At 37.6% G+C, this 25675-nt stretch overlaps 1 protein-coding gene and 1 non-coding gene across 3 annotated transcripts in view; both read right to left on the bottom strand.

The window, feature by feature from the left end:
• OLA1 (Obg like ATPase 1) overlaps positions 1 to 25675 on the bottom strand; it is a 156203-nt gene that overhangs the window by 57118 nt on the left and 73410 nt on the right. For both annotated transcript variants that reach the window (XM_061135793.1, XM_061135794.1), the window contains exon 5: positions 10165 to 10340. In XM_061135793.1, coding sequence (XP_060991776.1) covers positions 10165 to 10340 — 176 coding nt within the window. The remainder of the gene's footprint in view (positions 1 to 10164; positions 10341 to 25675) is intronic.
• Positions 14483 to 14574, bottom strand: LOC133051345 (small nucleolar RNA SNORD116). Its single transcript, XR_009691844.1, has one exon. It is a non-coding gene; the product is annotated as a small nucleolar RNA SNORD116 (small nucleolar RNA).

Here is a 25675-nt window from a genome sequence, read left to right as displayed (position 1 = left end):
GGTGACCTTTGCATTTCCATGTAAAATGTAGTTGTCAATTTCTAAAACAACATGACATGACTTTGACCAGGATCTGTTGAATCTACAGATCAATTTTAGAGAGATATGACATCTTTAAAATATCAAGTCTTCCAATCAAAACAAAACTGGTATAACCTTCCATTCATTCATTTATTTCTCTAAATAAAGGCTTTATAGTTTTGTGTAGAAACTTTATTATAACTTCCAAGAGATGGAGAAGTCTCTTGAGAGTCCCTTGAACTTCAAGATCAAACCAGTCAATCCTAAAGGATATCAGTCCTGAATATTTATTGGAAGGACTGATGCTGAGGCTGAAGCTCCAATACTTTGGCCACCTGATGCAAAGAAGTGACTCACTGGAAAAGACCCTAATGCTGGGAAAGACTGAAGGCAGGAGGAGAAGGGGACGACAGAGGATGAGAGAGACAGCTGGATGGCATCACCAACTTGATGGACATGAGTTTGAGCAAGCTCTGGGAGTTGGTGATGGACAGGAAAGCCTGGCGTGCTGCAGTCCATGGGGTCGCAAAGAGTCGGACATGACTGAGCAACTGAACTGAACTGATCTGCATTTTAAAAATGTCACTACAACTGGCATCTTTTTAAAAACATTTCAAGTTCTGTATTATTAAATATAAGTCATTTTTTATATTGACCTTATATTCAACAATCCAGATGACTTCATATACTAATTCCAATGGTTTATATCCCAAATTCTGTCATGTTCTCTAAACACATGGCATGCTGTCTGTGAATAATAATAATCACTTTTATCTAATACAAGACTGAATAGAAGCAGTGATAGTAAGCATGACTGGTTTTGTTCCCGATATGAGGGGTAAAGCTTTCAGTATTTCACCGTTAAGTATAACTGGTTATGTACGTTTCTTTTTTGTAGATACTCTTTCTCAGGTTAAGGAGATTACCCTCTAGAGGTCTTTTTTTTTTTTTAAATCATGAGCAGTCAAATATTATCAAATCCTTTTTTCAAAGTTTAAAGACAATCATGAATTTTCCCCTTTATTCTGTTACTTTAATCTTTAATATCAACCTGCTTTGCATTCCTAGAATTTTAGTCATATCTAATTATTGTTAATATCTATTACTAGATTCAGTCCATTAATATTTTTATTTAAGATTGTGCATTTATGTTCATGAAAGAGATTTGTCTTTAACTTTTCTTTCTTATAGTGTATGGTTTGGGTATCAGGATTCTTCTGACCTCATAAAACCAGTTAGTTTTCTCTCTTTTACTATTATCTAGAAGAATGTGTGTGAGACTTCATTGTATAGAGAAGTCACCTGGGCCAGAGTTTTCTTTAAATAGGGTTTTAAATTACGAGTTCAATTTCTTCAATAGATACAGGACTAATGAGATTTTTATTTCTCTTTACATTAACTTTGTTAAGTAGTCTTTAAAGATACTTGTTCATTTCATATATTTTTCAAATAACTGTCATAAGTTGCTTATAATATCTTATTAGCATTTTAATGTCTGTTGGATCTATAGTAAAACTTCTCTTTCATGTCTAGTACTGGTTTTGTGTTTCCTTTTTCACTCTTTCACCAGTCTTGCTAAGAAGTTATCAATTTTATTAGTGTTTCAAAGAAGCAACTGGACCTTTTTAAGCCTCTTGATTACATGTTTCTTTTCTATATTATTAATGTCTGCTCTCATCTACTGTTTCTGTCATCTACTTTGAGTTCTTTTCTAACTCCTTTAGATGGATACTTTGAGAATACTGACGTTACTCTTTCTTATTTTGGATGTATACATTTGAGACTATAAATTTATAAAATCTATATATATCAGAAAAAAATACAAATTTTGAAATATTGTTATTTTCATTATCACAGGATTAAAACATTTCCATTATGAGTTTTTCCTTAAAATGTAATCTTTTAGAAGTGTACTGTTTAAGGCCTCCCTGTAGCTAGGTGGTAAAGAATCCACCTGCTGCCAATGTAAGAGACGTGGGTCTGATCCCTGGTCCTGGAGAATCCCACATGCCGTGGAGCAATGAAGCCTGTGTGCCACAACTATTAAGCCTGTGCTCTAGAGTCCAGGAGCTGCAACTACTGAAGCCCAAGCATCTTAGAGCCTGTGCTCTGCAATAAATGAAGCCACTGCAATAAGAATCCCGTGCACTGCAATTAGAGCAGCTCCCCTTCACCGCAACTAGAGGAAAGCTCATGCAGCAGAAAAGACCCATCAACACCAAAAATAAATAAATAAATAAAATTATTTTTTAAAAAGAAGTGTACTGTTTAACTCCCAAATATTTAGAACTATTCCAGCAATCTTTTCATTACTGACTGCTACTTTTAATTCCATAATGATCAGATAATATGTTCTTTATGATTTCAATCATCTGAAACTTCATCATTTGATGTATGGCTAATAGTAAGGACAATTTTGGCAAACATTTCATTGGTATCTGACAACAGGGTACACTGGTGGTTGTTAGGTGCAGTCTTCTATATGTCAACTGGGTCAAACTCCTTAATCATATTGTTTAAATCATCTATATTCTTACTAAAATTTTGTCTGCTTGTTGTATCAATTACTAAAAGAAGTATTAAGATATTCCATCATGATTATAGATTTGAGTCTTTTTAAAAGAGAGCAACCAGGAGAGCAACTAGGAAAGCTAGGTATCGATGACAATCCAGTTCAGGTTGGTAATGATGAGTTTATGGAGATAGTAGTATGTCCAAAAACAATTTTCTCCATCTGTGTGCCATTGGCAACAGCAAGGAGAAAGTGGACAGGCATAAGTTTATTCAGGAAAGTATGTCTATACAATGTGTACCATAACATCAGTTCTTATGAGAGTTCATTCCCCTCAGGGTATATAAACTGATGATTCTAAAGTATTCATTTGGTCTCATATGAGTTTAATCCTTGTGAGCCTTGACCCAAGACATTCTTTGTGTTATCCTGCTAGTCTTAAACAGCTTTGCACTTCCCAACTGATGTCTTCAAATAAATAAGTGACCACTGAGGACCTATAAGCCAGACACAAAAAGACAAAAATCGTACAGTTTCACTTACATGAGGTACCAAGAACAGGAAAATTCACAGAGAAAGGAAGTAGAACAGAGGTTACAAGGAGCTAGGAGGAGGGGGAAATGGTATGTTATTATTTAAGGGATACAGAGTTTCAATTTGGGATGATGAAAAATTATGGAAATAGACAGTGGTGATAGTCATACAACACTGCGAATGTACTTAATGCTGCTAAATTGTATGCTTAAAATGAGTAAAGTGGCTAAATTTTATTTCATGTGTAGTTTACCACAATAAAAAAAATTTTTTTTAAAGTAAGAAACTTCTGCTTCAGGCTATGTCTAAAGGTGACTAGGAAACGGAGGTGAAGAAACAGCAAAAGGGTAGAGCTGTAGTTGTTGTTCAGTTGCCCAGTCGTTCCTGACTCTTTGTGACCCCATGGACTGCAGCACACCAGGCTTCCCTGTCTATCACCAACTCCCGGAGTTTGTTCAGGTTCATGTTCATTGCATCGGTGATGCCGTCCAACCATCTCTTCCTCTGACGCCCTCTTCTCCTTCTGCCCTCAATCTTTCCCAGCATCAGGGACTTTTCCAATGAGTTGTCTGTTCGCATCAGATGACCAAAATACTGTATCTTTAGCTTCAGCATCAATCCTTCCAGTGAATATTTAGGGTTGATCTCCCTTAAAATTGACTGATTTGATCTCCCAGCTGTCCAAGGGACTTTCAGGAGTCTTCTCCAGCACCAGAGTTCAAAGGCATCAATTTTGGGGCATTCTGCCTTCTTTACAGTCCAGCTCTCACAACTGTACATGACCACTGGGAAGACCACAGCCCTGACTATATGGACTTTATCGGCAGAGTAATGTCTCTGCTTTTCAACACACTGCCTAGGTTTGCTATCACTTTCCTGCCAAGAAGCAGCTGTCCTCTGATTCCATGGCTTCAGTCACCATCTAAAGTGACTGTGGAGCCCAAGAAGAGGGAATCTGTCACTACTTCCGCCATTTCCCCTTCTATTTGCCATGTGGTAATTAAGCCGGATGCCATGATCCTAGTTTTTTCAACATTTAGTCTTAGAACTGTAGTTCAGTTCAGTCGCTCAGTTGTGTCCGACTCTTTGCGACCCCATGAATCGCAGCACGCCAGGCCTCCCTGTCCATCACCAGCTCCCGGAGTTTACTCAAACTCATGCCCATCGAGTCGGTGATGCCATCCAGCCATCTCATCCTCTGTTGTCCCCTTCTCCTCCTGCCCCCAATCCCTCCCAGCATCAGGGTCTTTTCCAGTGAGTCAACTCAAGTCGTGTCTGACTCTTTGTGACCCTATGGACTGCAGTATGCCAGCCTCCTCTGCCCTCCAATGTCTCCTTGAGTTTGCTCAAATTCATGTCCACTGAATTGGTGATGCTATCTAACCATCTTATCCTCTGCCATCCTCTTCTCCTTTTGCCTTCAATCTTTCCTAGCACCAGGGTCTTTTTTAGTGAGTCGGCTCTTTGCATCAGGTAGTCAAAGCATTGGAGCTTCAGCTTCAGCATTAGTCCTTTGAAAGAAAATTCAGGGTTGATTTCCTCTAGGACTGACTGGTTTGATCCCCTTGCTGTCCAAGGGACCCTCAAGAGGCTTCTCTAACACCACAGTTCAAAAGCATCAATTCTTCATTGTGCAACCTTCTTTATGGTCTGACTCTTATGTACAATGGCTACTGTACATAATGTACAGTGGCTACTGGAAAAACCATAGCTTTGACAATTCGACTGTGTCAGCAAAGTAATGCCTCTGCTTTTTAATATGCTGCAAAGGTTTGTTACAGGTTTTCTCCCAAGCAGCAAATGTGTCTTTTAATTTCATAGCTGCAGTCACTGTCTGCAGTGATTTTTGGAGCCCAGGAAAAGAAACTCTGTCCCTGTTTCCATTGTTTCCTCATCTATTTGCCATGAAGTGATGGGACTGGATGCCATGATCTTAGTTCTCTGAATGTTGCGTTTTAAGCCAGCTTTTTCACTCTCCTCTTTCACTTTCATCAAGAGGCTCTTTCCTCTTTGCTTTCTGCCATAAGGATAGTGTCATCTATGTATCTGAGGTTATTAATATTTCTCCTGGCAATCTTGATTCTAGCTTGTGCTTCATCCAGCCTGGCATTTCGCTTGATCTACTCTGCATAGAAGTTAAATTAAACAGGATAACAATATATAGCCTTGACGTACAGCTTTCCCAATTTTGAGATGGTCTGTTGTTCCATGTCCAGTTCTAACTGTTGCTTCTTGACCTGCATACAGGTTTCTCAGGAGGCAGTAAGGTGGTCTGGTATTCCCATTTCTGTAAGAATTTTCCACAGTATGCTGTAAGCCACATAGTCAAAGGCTTTAGCATAGTCAATGAAGCAGAAGTAGATGTTTTTCTGGAATTCTCTTGCTTTTTCGATCATTCAACATATGTTGGCAATTTGATCTCTGGTTTCTCTGCCTTTTCTAAATCCAGTTTATACATCCGGAAGTTCTCGGTTCATGTATTGTTGAAGCCTAGCTCGAAGGATTTTGAGCATTACCTTGCTAGCATGTGAATTGAGGACAACTGTGCAGCAGTTTCAGCATTATTTGGCATTGCCTTTCTTTGGGGTTGGAATGAAAACTGAACTTTTCCAGTCCTGTGGCCACTGCTGAGTTTACCAAATTTGCTGGCATATTGAGTACAGCACGTTAACAGCATAGTCTTTTAGGATTTTTAACAGCTTAGCTGGAATTCTATAACCTCCACTAGATTTGTTTGTAGGAATGCTTCCTAAGGCCCACTTGATTTCACACTCCAGGATGTCTGCCTCTAGGTTTGTGACCACACCATCGTGGTTATCTGGGTCATTAAGACCTTTTCTGCGTAGTCCTTCTGTATATTCTTGCCACCTCTTCTTAATCTCTTCTGCTTCTGTCAGGTCCTTCCCATTTCTGTCCTTTATTGTGCCCATCTTTGCATGAAATGTTCCTTTGGTATCTCTAATTTTCTTGAAGAGATCTCTAATCTTTCCCATTTAATGTTTTTTAAGTTAGGTAAAAATTAACTTTAAAAACTGCCCTAAGAATAATGAGAAGAAATCTGCTAATAGCTATATGTTTGGGGGACATTAATTATTTAATTCAGAGAGACCTGACAAGAAAAACAGATTATTTACAATTCCTGGTTGCCTTATTTAGTGGTTTAATCAGATAACTGTTAGTTTTATAAATATCTTAAGTATCATGATTCCCAAATAATTAGTCAATACAAAATAAAATGATCCTTAAAGCTTTCTACCTTCATTTCCAAATTTTGTCTTTCAAACTAACATGTGTGTGCTGCACTGTGCTTAGTTGCTCAGTCGTGTCTGACTTTATGACCCCATGGACTGTAGCCCACCAGGCTCCACTGCCCATGGAATTTTCTAGGCAGGAATACTGGAGTGGGTTGCCATGCCTTTCTCTAGGGGATCTTCCCAACCCAGGGATTGAACCCAGGTCTCCCACACTGCAGGTGGATTCTTTACCATCTGAGCCACCAGGGACCAAGAATACTGGAGTGGGTAGCCTATCCCGTCTCCAGCGGATCTTCCTGACCCAGGAATCGAACCGGGGTCTCCTGCATTGCAGGTGGGTTCTTTACCAGTTGAGCTACCAGGGAAGCCCAATAGAATGTATATAAACTTTAAAATCAATCTTGATCTTGATGTCTCTGGTGTTAAAGGTTTTAATGTGTCCTCAAAAGATAGGTTGAAATCTGTATCCCTCAGAGTGTAGTGTTATGGAAATTAGGTAAAGATGCCTATCTGGTGTAGGGTGGGCTCTTAAACTGATTATAACTGGTATCCTTATAAGGAGCTACCCCGGGGGCTCATAAGGTAAAGAATCCGCCTACAATGCAGGAAATCTGGGTTCAATCTCTGGGTCGGGAAGGTGCCCTGGAGAAGGAAATGGCTACCCACTCCAGTATTCTTCCCTGGGAAACCTCATGGACAGAGAAGCCCGGCAGGCTACAGTCCATACGGTCACAAAGAATCAGACATGACTGAGTGACTAACACTTTCACTTATAAGAAGAGGGAAACTTGGACAGAGACACAGGGGAAGGTGGCCATGTGAAGATGGAGGCAGAGACTGAAGTTATACCACCACATGCCAAGGAATGCTTGGGGCTACCAAAAACTGAAAAAGCAAGAAAGGACTCTCCCGTCCGAGAGTTTCAAGGGAACACGGCCCTGCTGGCACCTTGATTTCAGACTTCTAGCCTCTTGAACTGTGAAAGAATACATTTCTATTATTTTAAGCCATCTAGTTTGTGATAATTGTTATGGCAGCCCTAGGAAACTATTGGGGCTTCCTTGGTGGTTCAGTGATAAAGAACCCACCTGACAATGAATGAGACTCAGGTTCAATCCTTGGGTTGAAAAGATCCTTTGGAGAAGTAAATGGCAACCCACTCCAGTATTCCTGCTTGAGAAATCCCAGGGACAGAGGAGCCTTGTGGGCTACAGTCCATGGGGTCACAAAAGACTCAGACATGACTTACAGACTAAATCACAAGAAACTTTTTACCTTATTTAATACTCTCTTGGCTTCCATATATCTTGGGTTACAGAAAATAATTATGTGTTAGAATTTCTAAGGATCTTGTTGCAGCGGGTTCTTTACCACTAAGCCACCAGGGAAGCCCCATAAATGCACAATAGGGGTAATACTACTCCTAGAGAGGCAAAAACTGACTCTTGGGCATGAAAAAGAAAAAAAACTTGGTTATTAAAATACTTTGTGGCCCTTCAAAGCTCAACTCTATCCAACAAATTCTTACTCATTAGTACTTAATTTCTCTCATTAGGAAGAAATTTAATTAATTTAAATTTTCCTTAGGGACAATGATAATCAGAAAGAAAGCTGAGAAACACAAATCTATACTTTATTCTGAAGCAGCTAAGTCTGAGGAAAGAAAATGATGAAATAATCTCAGTGTTTGGAAATAAGAAGGAATAGATGTTCTAATTTTTCTAATGTTCTAATTTTCTTCAAGAAGAAAGGCCAGGAAATGGTAGCCCAAGAATTTCAGAAGAATGTGATGTCTCTTTTCCCCATGTATAAGTAAAAGCAAGATCAACAAATTTTATTTTTCAGACAGTTATTGCTTCTGCAAGAGATAAGAATGTCAGAAAGCATCAGTTAACTAAGGGATGACTGCTCAGCTTTATTCTAATCAGAAAATCATGCTATTTGGGGCAAAGGAATTGCCTTCAATCCCAGTATCTTTCATACGATTTTTCCCCTTTTCAGAAAGGAATATCTTTATCCATATGTGAAATCCCCTTTTCTGTCCTATATCTTGTATAATTTCCACAGACAAATTGCTTTCCTTTCTCCACTCTATTTGCATAGGGAAAAAGTGAAATAACCATGATGTCAAGAAAAGTCAAATGACTTGGGCTTGCTCCAAACTATCAAGAAATGAGTAGCACAACACAGGTCTCTCTGCTTTAAGACCAGGCACTTTCAACCATAATTTATTGGTAGTGTGCCTATGTTTAGATTCTGTAATTGATTTCTTCCTATTAGAGTTCCCTAATCAACTGTGTGTTTGCCAAACTTATTAAAAATAAATGAGAAAACAAAAAGAAAAGATAATAAGCTTCTAAAAATGGGAAAATAAAAAATAGGCATATTAAAATCACATGAAAAGTTAAAAAGAAAGAAAATTTCCTATAATAAAAAAGCCATAAAAAGCAAGAACAGTTTATGGAAGATGTTAATAAATGAGAAAATACAAAATTAAGCTGCTTTTTTATGGTAAAAGACAATTTTTTTGTATTTCAACTAAAAGCTTCAAAACCAATTTTGAAACATTGATTAGAATATTACTAAAAAGTATTCACAATAACGTGATAAAGAACATATTTGAATATTAAAGACAATGACATGTGTTTTCACTGCATAAAATGTTAAAATTATTTGTCTACTTTAATAGTGCATTCATTCAGTCAATTGCTATGGAAGATCAATTCCTTATATAAACCACTTCTTCAAATCCACAAAACTCATATTCATTTAGTTAAGTTTGGCAAATTTTCATCAGAAAATTCCGCATCTCCAACATTAAAGATTTTCCCTGGTGGCTCAGATGGTAACGGAGAAGGCAATGGCACCCCACTCCAGTACTCTTGCCTGGAAAATCCCATGGACGGAGGAGCCTGGTAGGCTACAGTCCATGGGGTCGTGAAGAGTCGGACACGACTGAGCGACTTCACTTTCACTTATCACTTTTATGCGTTGGAGAAGGAAATGGCAACCCACTCCAGTGTTCTTGCCTGGAGAATCCCAGGGATGGGGTCGCACAGAGTCAGACACGACTGAAGTGACTTAGCAGTAGCAGCAGTCAGACGGTAAAGCGTCTGCCTACAATGTGGGAGACCTGGGTTTGATCCCTGGGTTGGGAAGATCCCCTAGAGAAGGAAATGGCAACCCACTCCAGTATTCTTTCCTGGAAAATGCCATGGACAGAGGAGCCTGGTAGGCTACAGTCCACAGGGTCACAAAGAGTCGGACACGACTGAGCAACTTAACTTTCTAACATTAAAACTTGAGGCTACTAATTAATAGTAGCCACATAAATACTCAGTATTAGTGCTAAATATGGCTTGCTAAGAATACTTAACCAGTCTATCACAATGATCCTTTGTTGCCAAGAGAAAACAAAGTTTTTCAACAATGTTTGAACAGAAATGATCCTTGAATCATTCTAAGAGAGGGAATATATGTACACCTATGACTGGTTCATGTTGATATTTGACAGAAAACAACAAAATTCTGTAAAACAATTGTCCTTCAGTTAAAAAAATAAATTTTTAAAAAATTAAAGAAAAAAAGACAATGGGGAACTATAAATACCAATTATAAACAACGATGGGGAATTATAAATAATAGGGAGAATGCTTTTTTCTTGTTACATTTTTCTCTTTAAAAGTATTTGCTGCTTTAGTAAAAGTTAAAAAAAAAGAAAGAGAAATGATTCTTGAATCCTAAAATTCCATAATAATATTAGATGTTATATGTGCTTTATTTTAAAAAATTAATCAAAGAAAATGAACTCAAATATCTACAGAAGCTATAAATTTTACTTACATATTCAGGTTTTAGTTTTTTATCTCCTCCTCTCACAGCCACTTTCTCTAGTTTATCTATAATGGGCCCAATCATTTCCTCATCTTTAAGCTGAAGCTCTTCATGTATTATTTCTATATCTCGAACAGGATCTACACTTCCTTCAACATGTGTGATATCATCATCTTCAAAAGCACCTACAATAAATTAAAGCAAAGCAATTCAATAAACAAATAACACAGAAGGTCATTATTAGAGTGAGTCAAGATTCCTAAAAGGTTAACAATTTACTCAAATTATTCTGAATTCTTACAAGTAAGACAGAGTATTTTTTTTTCTGATTTCATATTATTTAGGGCACTATCAGTAACATAATAATTCAAGAGCCTCAAAATTTCAAAAACGGATTGAAATAAATAAAATTATGATTTTTACAGAAAGAAAATTATGCTCCAGAACTACCGGTATTTTCAGGTTTGGTACATTAAAAGAAACTGTATTCCAGGCATGAGAGTCTGAAGTTCTAAACTGCACTATTAGGGTTTCCAAGGGAAACTGGATTTGGCGGGGGGGGGGGGGGGGGGGGGGTGTGTGTGTGTGAAATCATCTGGCAGACCTCTTTCCTGCTTCAATCTACTTTATCACTGTGGTCCTGACGGTGATTAGATAATGAACCACTCAGACACACAATTTACACAGCAGCTAATTTCATCGGCCTGATTTGAGGGTATGGTTTTTAGGGGGCTATCAAAGAAGCAGATGAAGGTGCATTTGTCATATGTGAGTGACAACCATTCACACTATCTGAACAAAATGGTGCTGGCCCTTATTAGAAACACATGCTATTATCACATATTTAAAGTGCAGTTGAAGCCATAATTTCAAATTGCCAACTGGAAACATAAGGGTAAAACAACCAGATATTACTGAAGCATGTGTACTGACTTTATGCCCTTTTGAAGACATAATGTGGCAACATAATTCAGCTGGGATTTACTCAAATTATCAGATAACAGTATCACAAAAATGAACAAATACTAAGAAATATTATAAACAGAAAGCAATGGTATACCCACAGAACAATAAACACATTTATAGCAAATTAATTTAATTAAAATTACCAATTAGATTATATTTCCAAAATGAGATGTTTTCAAACATAAAGGATCAATTATTTTAGATAGAAGGTATCACAGGAATCATTAAAGACAGATTGAGTTTGATAAGAGAAAAACAGTGACTATAGCTCATTCTTACATATTAGAAGACCAAGACATTCTCATTGTAGGTGCAAAGTTTTTAAATATAATTTCCCAGAATTAGACATAATTGATCTGCTCATATCTTAATGTGGAACTATTTGGTAATAATAAATTTAAAGCAAATTATTACAATTAAGTATAAATATTTAAATTAATACTTAAGTATTACTGGCAAATAATCAGTGTTATACAGTATCTGATTCACATGAACAAAATTAAGTTAGAAATGAGGAGCTACATTATATCCTACTAATAAACACACCAGACAATGGTTTAGGTAAATTTTCTGAATATCCTAAAATTACGAAAAAATTCTCCCTGGAAGCACAATATTAACTTCTTATCATCATGAGGCAACTTATACAAATAACACAATAAAACAGGAAAACTGAAAATAAAGGTTAGTTTCCTGGCAGTCAGATCAACAAAGGAAACATGGTCAGTTCAGTTACAGAAATAAAAAACTTCCTGGACCAAGAGGCTAGTAAGACAGGTGGTCCAGAGAATTTTGGATACTGTTTTATGGCCTAGTCCAGTAACAGCACATTGAGTGGCCTGTCAACAAAATATTTGCCAAACCTGAGAATGGACATTCTCAGCACCGTGGGATAAAATGGTCATGAAATGCCCCCCTCAAAATCATGGTCAAGTTTATGAGCAAAAAGGGGCTCTGCCAACTGAAGATTGACACTTGCCATCTACATCTACAGAGATTATATCAGGGCCACTGCAACTGCTGACTTTCAACGGCCCTGAAAGGAGTTCAGGGTGAAGATCAAGAATGAGGCGCTCCGTGCTCTGGGAAAAACTGGCAGAACAGGCCTTCAGATAGTTAGATCTTTTCAGGAGATTTTATGAGTCCCAATTCTTGCATCTTCTCATACCTAGAGAAACACTGACATCATTAATGGTGCCATCTGTTTTGGCTATTAAGGAAAAATTTTACAATTAAAAGTCAAAATAGAGTACTCAGCTATGGTTCAGACATCCTGAGAAATAACCAGGTGTTACTATGGGTGTAATTTCAGATTAGACATTGTATTGCTAAACACTTGAGTTTTCTGAGTCGTGTCAGGCTTAGATGCCACCATTCTCAAAACAATGTCTGCTGGAAGCTAGTAACTTCTACCTTACTTTTTATAAAACTAGGCAACTGGCCACCTGGCTACAAGTCTCCCTGAAGTGCCAGGTCCAGACTGGGTTTCAGGCCTATTCTTCTAAAAGAAAGAGATTTATTTTGTCTATTAAAACTCCAGTTATCCCTACTCTAGCTACTACTAACTGGGTATGTTACAACAAAATGGCAGACCAAGGGATTGAGATTTTAATCATACAAGGCTCAAATCTAGGACTTGGAACTCAGGAATACTTCCAATTCAGTGTCTCTTCTCCAGGCTGAGGCAGTCCTATGCCCCATTTTGACAAGAGATTATCACAGTCATAGTTGCCCTGTTCCCTAAATTAAAGCTGAGCAGGACTCTGTGGGGTGGCGACTCTGGAGTACAGACCTGCTGTACTGTAAAATATAGGCTTTATTCAGCCTCCTTGACCTTCCCTGAGTTCCAAAGGGTAGATTCAAACAATTGCTAATCAGGGAACAGAAAAAATACAGAAACAGAGGGAAAACAATCAAATGGTGGTACAGCCTTGAGACGCGTCCTGGTTCTTATTCAAAGAAATATGCATAACAATGTCTTTTGAGTTCTTCTACAGAACTGGAGCCCCCACCCAGGTGAAAGATGGTAACCTCAGACTAAACACAAGATTCCTAGAACACAGCTCTGTTGCTTGACCACCAGCCAATCACCCCAAATGTTGCCTCCTGTTTCTGGGGACCAGTGATGACCATCCTGTTAGGTCTCCTGTTTGGCCCCTGTCTATTTTATCTCTGAGAGGCGCCAACAGTTTTAAACTAAGTTGCTGTTATTACAAGAGTAAAAGCTGGTTTCAGATATAAAACACCCCAACCTAGGTCAGGTATAGAGAGACTTCTGCTCTGCTAGGCAGGCCTACGCCCAGGCACAGCAGGAAGAAGTTACAGAAGAAAGAGACCTCCGCCCCAATTCCCAAAAAGCACCTTGAGTATGAAGTCTCTCAAGGGAGAGTTGTTAGGGAAAACACACTGCCTGTCCGTCCACCTAATGTTACTCAGATCTCAATATTTGACTGCCCCCACAGATGATATAGAAGACCCATGATTGGGCCTTCCACAGAAACAACAAGACAGGGGGGAATGTGAGGCTGCGCCATGACAGGCAGCCTAGATTAAGAGTAGGCCTGGTTTTCCAGGGTAACATGATTATCAGGCCACCTGGAGCCAGCCAATCAATATGCGCCCAGTAAGGAAAAGGGAACCTATCAGGGGAAAGCTGAAAAGCCTGTGAACGCTCAAGTTTGAAAAAAGTCCTCGAAGGTTTGAGCCAATAAGATTACTTTGCAAACATGTAACCAATCCGCTTAAGCCAGCTACCAACTGCTTATGCACACCTTATAAATTGGGTAAAGGCTCGGGCTCAGCGCTTTCTGACCCTGCACCACTGCGTTGGTTGCGGCAGTAAGCCCTGACTCGAGTCAGCAATAAACTTCCCTTTTTTGTGAAAAAAAAAAGAAAAAGAAAGAAATAAAAAACTTATGATATTTAGAATGAAATATTTCTTACAAAGCCATCTTGAATGTAGGGGCTAATGAGTAATTATAGTGATATCCTTAACAACATTCCTAAAGTAAATGCATCAGCAGATTTTAAACAGCAATCTATTCATTAGAGCCCTCAATTTTAACCAAGTAGACAATAGAAATTGAACTGCATTGTTGTTCCCATGCTTGACAGTATCACTATTTTATTCATTTATTTATGAGGTGGAAACATATTATACAAGTAACAAGTTTATTTTCAAAAATATTGCCAAAAATTAAAATAAAAATTAAGTGAAGGGAACATTAGAGTTATCTTCAAAACTGAATAGCCCTGGGAACAACTGAGGTCTAAAAGAGCTGTAAAATACAAGCTTACAGAAAATTCGGTGGCCATTTGGACAACTTCCCATCCTTTTTTTTTTTTTTTTCTGCAACGTGCTGGACCTCAGTTTCGATGAGGAGACGGTAGTGAGTTCTCACTCATTTTGTTCAGATTTCCAAGGAATGCATGACAGGGTGTCATCATTGATCCATCCTTTTTTTTTTTTAACAGCCAGATAGATATATTTTATTTATTTTTCTTTTTAAAGTTAATTTACTTTAATTGGAGGCTAATTACTTTACAATATTGTAGTGGTTTTTGCCATACATTGACATGAATCAGCTATAGGTGTACATGTGTTCCCCATCCTGAACCCCCCTCCCACCTCCCTCCCCATCCCATCCCTCTGGGTCATCCCAGTGCACCAGCCCTGAACACCCTGTCTCATGCATTGAACCTGGACTGGCGATCTGTTTCACATATGATAATATACATGTTTCAATGCTATTCTCTCAAATCATCCCACCCTCGCCTTCTCCCACAGAGTTCAAAAGTCTGTTCTTTATATCTTGTCTCTTTTGATGTCTTGCATATAGGGTCATTGTTACCATCTTCCTAAATTCCATATATATGTGTTAGTATACTGTATTGGTGTTTTTCTTTCTGACTTACTTCACTCTGTATGATAGGCTCCAGTTTCACCCACCTCATTAGAACCGATTAAAATGTGTTCTTTTTAGTAGCTGAGTAACATTCCATTTTGTATATGTACCACAGCTTTCTTATCCATTCATCTGCTGATGGACATCTAGGTTGCTTCCATGTCCTGGCTATTGTAAACAGTGCTGTGATGAACACTGGGGTAACACATATCTTTCAATTCTGGTTTCCTCGGTGTGTATGCCCAGCAGTGGGATTGCTGGGTTGTATGGCAGTTCTATTTCCAATTTTTTAAGGAATCTCCACTCTGTTCTTCATAGTGGCTGTATTAGTTGGCATTCCCACCAACAATGTTAGAGCGATCCCTTTTCTCCACACCCTCTCCATCATTTACTGTTCGTAGACTCTTTGATAGCAGCCTTCTGACTGGCGTGAGATGGTACCTCACTCTGGTTTTGACTTGCATTTCTCTGATAATGAGTGATGTTGAGCATCTTTTCATGTGTTTGTTAGCCATCTATATGTCTTCGTTGGAGAAATGTCTTTTTAGTTCTTTGGCCCATTTATTGATTGGGTCGTTTATATTTCTGGAATTAAGCTGCAGGAGCTGCTTGTATATTTTTGAGATTAATTCTTGTCAGTTGTTTCGTTTGCTATTATTTTCTCCCATTCTGAAGGCTGTCTTTTCACCTTGCTTATCGTTTCCTTCATTGTGCAAAAGCTTTTAATTAGGTCCCATTTGTTTATTATTGCTTTTATGTCCATTACTCTGGGAGGTGGGTCATAGAGGATCCTGCTGTGATTTATGTCGGAGAGTGTTTTACCTATGTTTTCCTCTAGGAGTTTTATAGTTTCTGGTCTTATGTTTAGATCTTTAATCCATTTTGAGTTTATTTTTGTGTACGGTTTTAGAAAGTGTTCTAGTTTCATTCTTTTACAAGTGGTTGACCAGTTTTCCTAGCACCACTTGTTAAAGGGATTGTCTTTTCTCCATTGTATATTCTTGCCTCCTTTGTCAAAAATAAGGTGTCCATTGGTGCATGGATATATCTCTGTGCTTTCTATTTTGTTCCATTGATCTATATTTCTGTCTTTGTGCCAGTACCATACTGTCTTGATGACTGTAGCTTTGTAGTGTAGTCTTAAGTCAGGCAGTTTGATTCCTCCAGTTCCATTCTTCTTTCTCAAGATTGCTTTGGCTATTCAAGACTTTTTGCATTTCCATACAAATTGTGAAATTATTTGTTCTACTTCTCTGAAAAAATACCGTTGGTAGCTTGATGGGGATTGCACTGAATCTATAGATTGCTTTGGGTAGTATACTCATTTTTACTATATTGATTCTTCCGATCCATGAACATGGTATATTTCTCCATCTATTTGTGTCATCTTTGCTTTCTTTCATCAGTGTTTTATAGTTTTCTATATATATGTCTTTTGTTTCTTTAGGTAGATTTGTTCCTAGGTATTTTATTCTTTTTGTTGCAATGGTGAGTGGAACTGTTCCCTTATTTTCTCTTCCTGTTTTCTCATTGTTAGTGTATAGGAATGCAAGGGATTTCTGTGTGTTAATTTTATATCCTGCAACTTCTCTATATTCATTGATTAGCTCTAGTAATTTTCTGGTGGAGTCTTTAAGGTTTCCTATGTAGAGGATCATGTCATCTGCAAACAGTGAGAGTTTCACTTCTTCTTTTCCTATCTGGATTCATTTCTTTTTCTGCTCTGATTGCTGTGGCTAAAACTTCCAAAACCATGTTGAATAGTAGTGGTGAGAGTGGGCACCCTTGTCTTATTTCTGATTTAAGGGGAAATGCTTTCAATTTTTCACCATTGAGGCTAATGTTTGCTGTGGGTTTGTCGTATATAGCTTTTATTATGTTGAGGTATGTTCCTTCTGTGCCTGCTTTCTTGAGGGTTTTTATCATAAATGGATGTTGACTTTTGTCAAAGGCTTTCTCTGCATCTATTGAGATAATCATATGGTTTTTATTTTTCAATTTGTTAATGTGGTGTATCACATTGATTGATTTGTGAATACTGAATCCTTGCATCCCTGGGGTAAAGCCCACTTGGTCATGATGTATGATCTTTTTAATATGTTGTTGGATTCTGTCTGCTAGAATTCTGTTAAAGATTTTTGCATGTATGTTCATCAGTGATATTGGCCTGTAGGTTTCTTTTTTTGTGGCATCTTTGTCTGGTTTTGGTACTAGGGTGATGGTGGCCTCATAGAATGAGTTTGGAAGTTTACCTTCCTCTGTAATTTTCTGGAAGAGTTTGAGTAGAATAGGTGTTAGCTCCTCCCTAAATTTTTGGTAGAATTCAGCTGTGAAGCCATCTGGTCCTGGGCGTTTGTTTGCTGGAAGATTTCTGATTACAGTTTCGATTTCTGTGCTTGTGATGGGTCTGTTAAGATTTTCTATTTCTTCCTGGTTCAGTTTTGGAAAGATATTTTTTCTAAGAATTTGTCCATTTCTTCCAAGTTGTCCATTTTATCAGCATACAGTTGCTGATAGCAGTCTCTTATGATCCTTTGTATTTCTGTGTTGTCTGTTGTGATTTCTCCATTTCATTTCTAATTCTGTTGATTTGATTCTTCTCCCTTTGTTTCTTGATGAGTCTAGCTAATGGTCTGTCTATTTTATTTATCTTCTCAAAGAACCAGCTTTTAGCTTTGTTGATTTTTGCTATGGTCTCCTTTGTTTCTTTTTCATTTATTTCTGCCCTAGTTTTTATGATTTCTTTCCTTCCACTAACCCTAGGGTTCTTCATTTCTTCTTTTTCTAGTCGCTTTACGTGTAGAGTTAGGTTATTTATTTGATTTTTCTCTTGTTTCTTGAGGTAAGCTTGTATTGCTATGAACCTTCCCCTTAGCACTGCTTTTATTGAATCCCATAGGTTTTGGGTTGCAACTTCCCATTCTTAACACTAAAAAATTAGAGATTACTTTCTAAAGACATGCTCCTGGGTCAATAGACATCACCATATACTCATGTTATAGTAATCTTTCATATCTTTTTTTAGTACAAGACCTACTGGTTAAGAACAAGGGCTTTAATGGGCCTGTGGTCATAAAATCCTAGACAAATCACTGAACCTCTAAGGATCTCAGTATCATATCTTTAAAATGAAGATATCTCTACCTTTCAGAGGATGGGTATGATTAAACTAGATAATACATGCAAAATGCTTAACAGAGAGTCCAGCACACAGAACTCTTTCAGTAACCAGGGCATATACTATTTTTTTAGGATGTAGGAATTAGTACTTTAGAAGAAATTCCACAGTAATGTATTCAAACATTAATTCTGAGTAATATCATTTCATGTCACTCAATTCACCTGAGAACAGGTCAAAATAAACTTTGTAGATTTTAGGTTTCTGCTCCCCGCCCCCATTAATTCTTACTAGTTGACCAGAAGCTTTTTTACGCTAGCCCATGGTGAAAGTTATTTCAACTTCACATTCACTAAAATGATTATTATAAAAAATATTACAATTACTATCACAATTCTCTTTTGGGGAAATACTTTACCAGTAAAGAAGTCATCATGAAGACTATACTATATCATACTGAACTGCTTGATGAGAAAGTTATTTCTCTTTCAATTCTCTTTTAGTCCTTCTGATTATGCCAAGGAGAAAATGTCAGTTTGATATTGCTGGTCTTCAATGTTTAACATTTGTAAATTTAACTTTTTATCAACAGAGCACAACTCACCTCAGAGCTTCTAAAGGCTAAAAAATTCAATAAATATGTGGTTTTCAATGCATGTATTCTTTTTATCTTCAATTTTGGCAAGCAATACCAGTTTTTCACTTAAATTACAAAGTTTCCCGTTTAAAACTGTTTAAATAGAAAACTGTGACAAAATTTCCATAAGTAGGTGCCTCATGAGCTGACCGAAAATCAAAATAGTCATCATTTTGAAGTGTCACCTTCTCTTATTCCATGCTCAATGGCAAACCATTTCTCGATTAGATTGTGGTGTGTGACAAAAAACGGATTTTATACAACTGGTGACAACCAGCTCAGTGCTTGAACTGAGAAGAAGCTCCAAAGCCAAACTTGTACCAAAAAAGGTCATGGCAACTGTTCAGTGCTCTGCTGACACTCTGATACACTACAGCTCTCTGAATCTTGGCAAAACCATTACATCTGAGGATTATGCTCAGCAAATCAATGAGATGCACTGAAAACTGCAACACCTGTAGCCGGTACTGGTCAACAAAATGGGCCCAATTCTTCTCCATGACAATGCCTGACAACACGTTGCACAACCAATGATTCAAATGTTGAACCAATGGGGCTACGAACTTTTGCCTCATCTGCCATATTCACCTGACCTCTTACCAACGGACTACCACTTCTCTAAGCATCTTGACAACTTTTTGCAGGGAAAATGCTTCCATAACCAGCAGGAGGCAGAAAATGCTTTCCAAGGGTTAGTCGTATCCTGAATCACGAAAAAAAATTTTTTTAACTTTTATTTTCTATTGGAATATAGTTGATTTATAATTGACAATATATATTTTTTAAAACCCTTATACAACTTAACAGAAAAGCAAAAAACCCAATTTAAAAATGAGAGGCTCTGAATAGTCATTTTTCCAAAGACGACAAACAAACAGCCAATAAATACAGGAAAAGGTGCTCAACATCATTAATCATCAGGGAAATACAAATCAAAGCTACAATAAAAGATCACCTCACACCTGTAAGAATGGCTATTACCAAAAAAAAAAAAACCACAAAAAAACCCAAGAAATAACAGATGCTGGCAAGAATGTGGAGAAAAGGGAGCCCTTATGTACTGCTGGTGTGTGTGTGTGTTAGCTGCTCAGTCATGTCCCACTCTTTGCCACCTCACAGACTGTAGCCCACCAGGCTCCTTTGTCCATGGAATTCTCCAGGTAAGAATACTGGACTGGGTAGCCATTCCCTTATCCAGGGGATCTTGCTGACTCAGGGATCAAACCCAGGTCTCCCGCACTGCAGGCAGATTCTTTACTATCTGAGAGCCACCAGGGAAGCCCTGCACTGCTGGAGGGAATGCCAACTAGTGCAGATATTATGAAAAACAGTATGGAGATTGCTCAAAAAATTAAAACTAGAAACTACCATATAACCCATCAGTTCCACTTCTTGGTATTTACCCAAAGGAACCAAAATCATTATTTTGAAAACATATCTGCACTCCAGTGTTCAATGCAGCACTTTTTACAACTGCCAAGACATGGAAACAAGAGATCATCAAAAGATTTTTTTTTTAATGTGGCATGTATACAATTGATTATCCAATAATAAAAAGACAGAAATCCTGCCATTTGTGACAACACAGATGGATCTTGAGGGCATTACACTAAGTGAAGTCAGACAGAGAAAGATATATACCAATACTGTATGATCTCACTTATATGTGGACTAGGGAAAAAAAAAAAAATCAGGAACAAATAGATGAAACCGAAGCTACAGATACAGAGAAGAAACTAATGGCCTCCAGAAGCAGTGGCTGAAACGTGTGGAGGAGGCCAAAAGCCACAAATTTCCAATTATAAAGTAAATAACTCATGGGGATGTAATATACAGAATGGTGATTACAGTTCATATTACTTGATTTGAAAGTTACTAAGAGAGATTTTTTTCTTTTAACCAGTCATCTTTTATTGGGTGTTAATTCTCCATTAGGCTATGAAAGGATTCAGGGGTGCCTGGCAGAGGTCATGGCCAGGAATGCAGAATATGCCCTCTTCAGTGGTCCTCGCTTGGCTGCTCTTGTTTAAGTTCCCTGTAAGAACGGCAAACAGTTGAAAAGCATGTAAGCTGCCAGCACCATAGAAAGCCTAGCGACACTCCCTTTCTTCATGTTTAACTTGCTGTAATACTGGCAATCCTCTCTGAACTGCTCCAGCAACGCCTTTAGGGATGAAATCTCGCATTAGTATCCAGCTTGGCAGCTCCCTTCATTTGACATCCAGGAGTTTCTTTTCCTTCAGTGGTACAGCTGACGCCATCTTGGAGTCCTGGCGGTCTGCTCCAGTAAGAACTCTTCCGTGTTGAGCAAGGTTTGAGGCACAAGAAAAAGACTTCCCACATTCTTCATAGGGTTTCTCACCACCATGAATTATCTGATGCAGAAAAAGAGATGAATGTTTCCTAGAAATAAATGTTTTTCTATCACTGATTATTTTATAACTTGAATCCAAATCTGTATTCCAGCTTCTTGTTTCTTCCCTCGCAACCATCCAGGGGTCTCTTCCTTCCTCCAATAACACAGTTATATCTGGCTTAGAAATGGAATGGCCCAGTGAGACCAAGTTACTATAGTTCTCCATCATCACATCGCGTGAATCACAGATTTTTATGCTACAAGAATAAACAAACATACTTCTCATTGGCAAATATGTGTTGATTGTAATGCTTCCTATTTTGATTAACAAAAATGTGTTTGAGCCTAGTTATAATGATTTAAAACTCATGGTCCAAAACTGCAAGTACTTTTTTGCCAACCTGATATATTAAATCAGTCAAGTCAGTCACCCTCAGATATTAATTCCCTTTCCACCTATTGCTTTCTTTCCCCCTGTTCAGACCCAAACTTCCTGGCTCCGAGCTGTACCTGCCCTCTCCACTTCTTTACCTCCTATACAAAACACAGCAGTTTGGAATGTGCCTCCACCATGCTATGAGAAATCAGTCTCAAAAAGGGACACCGATGATTTGTCTTCATGATGTTGAACCTTAACAGCCATTTTTCAGGACTCTTATATCACCTCTCACTAGCATCTACCTTTAGAGCACTGACGAAGTCTCTCCCATGGCTTCTTTTCAACTGTGTCTCCTGATTTCCTTCTGCTCTCCCCAGCCATGTCTTCTCAGGCTACATCTTTCCTTGCTCTAGCCACACCATAAATACTGGTGTCTCTCTCGGCTCTCTTCTCTTAACACTCTATTGCACACTCATTAACAGAATTTCCCGTTCCAAACTCCCCTGTTTAACTCCAGTATACTTTAAGGTAATAGCCAATAAAATAAACAACAACAACAAAAAAACTGTAGTTATTAAATGTGCTCAGTTGCTCAGTCATGTCCAACTCTTTATGACCCCATGGACTCATAAACAGTCCTCTGTGCTCCTCTGTCCATGGGATTGTCCAGCCAAGAATACTGGACTGTGTTGCCATTTCCTTCTCCAAGTTATTAAATGAATTATTTCTATTATAAAATTTATTCACTAAGTGAATAAATGCAAAATGTCAATGCTCATATTAAAACTGACTTTTAAAAATTGTGTACCTCTTTACTAAGAGCCAGATAAAAATAGAAAATATTTGACTTGGTGAGATACACTTGACTTTCCACATGGTATTGAACACTGCACATCATATTTATTTCTTGGTATGTCATAAATGACTTGGTTATTTTCAATTACAAGTGGATTGAAGACTGATTACTCGTTAATTCATTCAAAGCCTGTCTTATTTCACAAAGATTTGAGTAAGATGGATAAATCCATACTTTTAGGATGCTAGTTCTAACTAGGAAGGACTTCAGAAATAAAAATATACTTTGAATATTCAGCACTTCAGTAAAATGTTTTGCTATATTATTACTTATATTTGGGTTATATTCAATTTTCAGAAGCAAAACATCCCTAGATAGATGCAGAAATAGATTTTAGAACACATAGATGTGTTTAAGGATTCACTGCAGTAATTTACTGCTACTTTTCATGGAAACCTTGATAATCCAGATTTTCTACAACCAATAACTACTGGTGAGGGTGTGAGGAAAAGGGAGCCTTCCTACACTGCTGGTAGGAATGTAAACTGGTACAGCCACTATGGAGAACAGTATTGAGGTTCCTTAAAAAACTAAAAATAGAGCTACCATATGATCCAGCAGTTCCACCCCTGGGCAAACACCCAGGGAAAACCATAATTTGAAAAATACATGCACTCCGATGTTCACTGCTGACTATTTACAATAGCCAGGGCATGGAAGCAACCTAAATGTCCATTAACAGAGGAAGTAAGTCAGACAGAGAAAGACAAATATCATGTATCACTTGTAAGTAGAATTTTAAAAATGGTACACATGAACTTATTTACAGAACAGAAATAGAGTCACAGAGATAAAAAACAAACTTGTGGTCACCAGGAGGTAAGAGGGTAAGGGAAGGGATAAGTTGGGTGATTTAGACAGACATATACACACTACCATATATAAAGCAGGTAACTAATAAGAACCCACTGTATAGCACAATGAACTCTACTCAATACCCTGTAATGGCTTATATGGAAAAAGAATCTTTAAAAAAGGGGAAAAATATGTATGTATATCTGAATCACTTTACTGTACAGCTGAAACTAACACAACACTGTAAATCAACGATACCCCAATAAAAATTTTTTTTTAGAAAAACACTCTAGAAAAAAAAAATCACTACTCAAATATATTAAATCTTAAATCACAGCACCAAAATATTCTGTGTCCTATGTGGCAAATAATAAATGTTCTGATCATCTATATGCTAATCCAGAGTCCCACCAAAATCACTGAAAGGCTAAGGGCCACATTCCTAAACCAGTAAAAAATAAACTAATAAATAAAATGTTAGAAATCAAGACAAGGATATCTTGCTCAAAAAAATCTTTATCTTATCAAATTTCTAATCCATTCTCCAAAGCAAAGTCCTATTTTGTGTCAGAACTATGATGCCCAACTTCCTCATAATTCTACAGCTCATTAATATTTAAAGAGAAGGAAGAGAGCTAAGCTTGCATTGGCAATTCCCTTAACATCTACAGCTTTATTCATAAATACTGAAAAATACCAGTGCCTATTTATTTTTTTTATAAATGACATGACAAAAATTCTTTATTGTATGGAGGAAGAGTAGGTTAAAGGAGTAGCTACAACCATAAATAAATAAAATCTTGCCATTTGTGATAACATGGAAGAATCTAGAGAGTATAATGATAGGTGAGACACAAAGACAAATATCAAACGATCTCACTTATGAGGTCTAAAACACAAAACAAATGAACCAACAAAACAAAATGTAAACAGAGTCTTAGATACAGACACTAAACTGGGGCTGCCAGAGGAGGGGGCTGAATGGGTGAAACAGGCGATGGAGATTAAGAAGTATGAATTTACAGTTATAAAATAAGTAAGTCATGAGAATGTAATATACAGCATAAGAAATATGGTCAACAATATTGTAATAATTTCATATGGAAACAGTTGGTTAGTTGACTTACGATGGTGATTTTCTAATGTAAACATTGACTATGTTGTACATCTGAAACTAACATAATATTGTCAACTATAGTTCAATTAAAAAAAGAGACCATATCTATCATAGAAAGTTCACTTATGTTCCTTTTTCAGTTAAATTGCTCCTCTCCTCCAAAATAACCACCATTCTGATGCCTACCACTTAGTTTGCTGATTCTTGAACTTCATATAAATAGAATTATGCAGTTAAAAAGGGAGAGGGGGTTAAAGCTGTTTATTGCACACTCCAAATGCTATGATTTAGTTTAGTCTAGTTTAAGCCCAGATTTATAGATGCACTTTAAAATTCTAGTCTAAACCTAGATAAAACTCCTTCTCATCTTGATGATAAAACAGTTTGAGCAAAACCAGAATCTAATTCATAGCTGGATCTCAAACTTGAAATATTTATCTCTGTTAAACAAGATATGTAGTTTTAATTACCTTCCTCAAGTAAGAAAGTGGGAGAAGAGCATCTCAACTTATTATATTTACTTCAAAAATAGTCTCCTTAAACCCATCAGTGAAGAAGATACATGGAAATGGGCTTCCCTGGTGGCTCAGGTGGTAAAGAATCTGCCTGCAATGCAGGAGACCCGGTTTCGATCCCTGGGTTGGGACGATCCCCTGGAGGCGGGCATGACTACCCACTCCAATCTTCTTGACTGGAGAATCCCCATGGACAGAGGAGCCTGGTGGGCTACAGTCCATGGGGTCACAGAGTCAGACACGACTAAGCAGCTAACACACACAAACATGGAATTAGTTGGTCTAGTAATGTAAACTGTAAATTACTTGATGGAGTAGCATAAATGGGACAGGCAAAACTAGACTTGGTGGATTGCTGCTATTTACAATAACAAATCATTTTAAAGTAGCCTTTTTAAGTCTTTGACCTTTGTTTTCCAGGAGAAAACCTATTGTATTAGATATACAAAAGGCCCTAGAACAGTTCAGTCTATGTTACAGGCTAACTGTTTAATGCTGAAACTATGAACTGGGATAGCCAAAAATATTTGCTTTTGCTTTGCTTCTCTTCCATCCCCTCTCCGTTCCCACTCTCTTATTATAGGAAAAGGCTCACACTCCAAATCCTGGCCAAGAGGAAAAAAACTTCCATCCCTCTGACATTCAAAAGTTGATCAAGGTTTTCAAAAAGTTTAATTAAAAAAAAAAAAGCACATATGGCTGACTCCGAAGGGCCAATCAAAAATTAAACAAATTATAGATGATTCATTTAGAAGTTTAACACAAAGTTGTTACCTTAAATGGAAGCAATCAAACAAAATGCTAGAAGTAAAGAATCATTCCCAATACTGAGACAAATAGATATATCTGGTATAGGAAAATATAATAAAGTGGGTC

The sequence above is a fragment of the Dama dama genome, chromosome 33, assembly GCF_033118175.1.
Source record: "Dama dama isolate Ldn47 chromosome 33, ASM3311817v1, whole genome shotgun sequence".
Lineage (NCBI taxonomy): Eukaryota > Metazoa > Chordata > Mammalia > Artiodactyla > Cervidae > Dama > Dama dama.
Note: the sequence above shows the minus strand (reverse complement) of the source record. Positions and strands in the feature narration are given on the sequence as shown.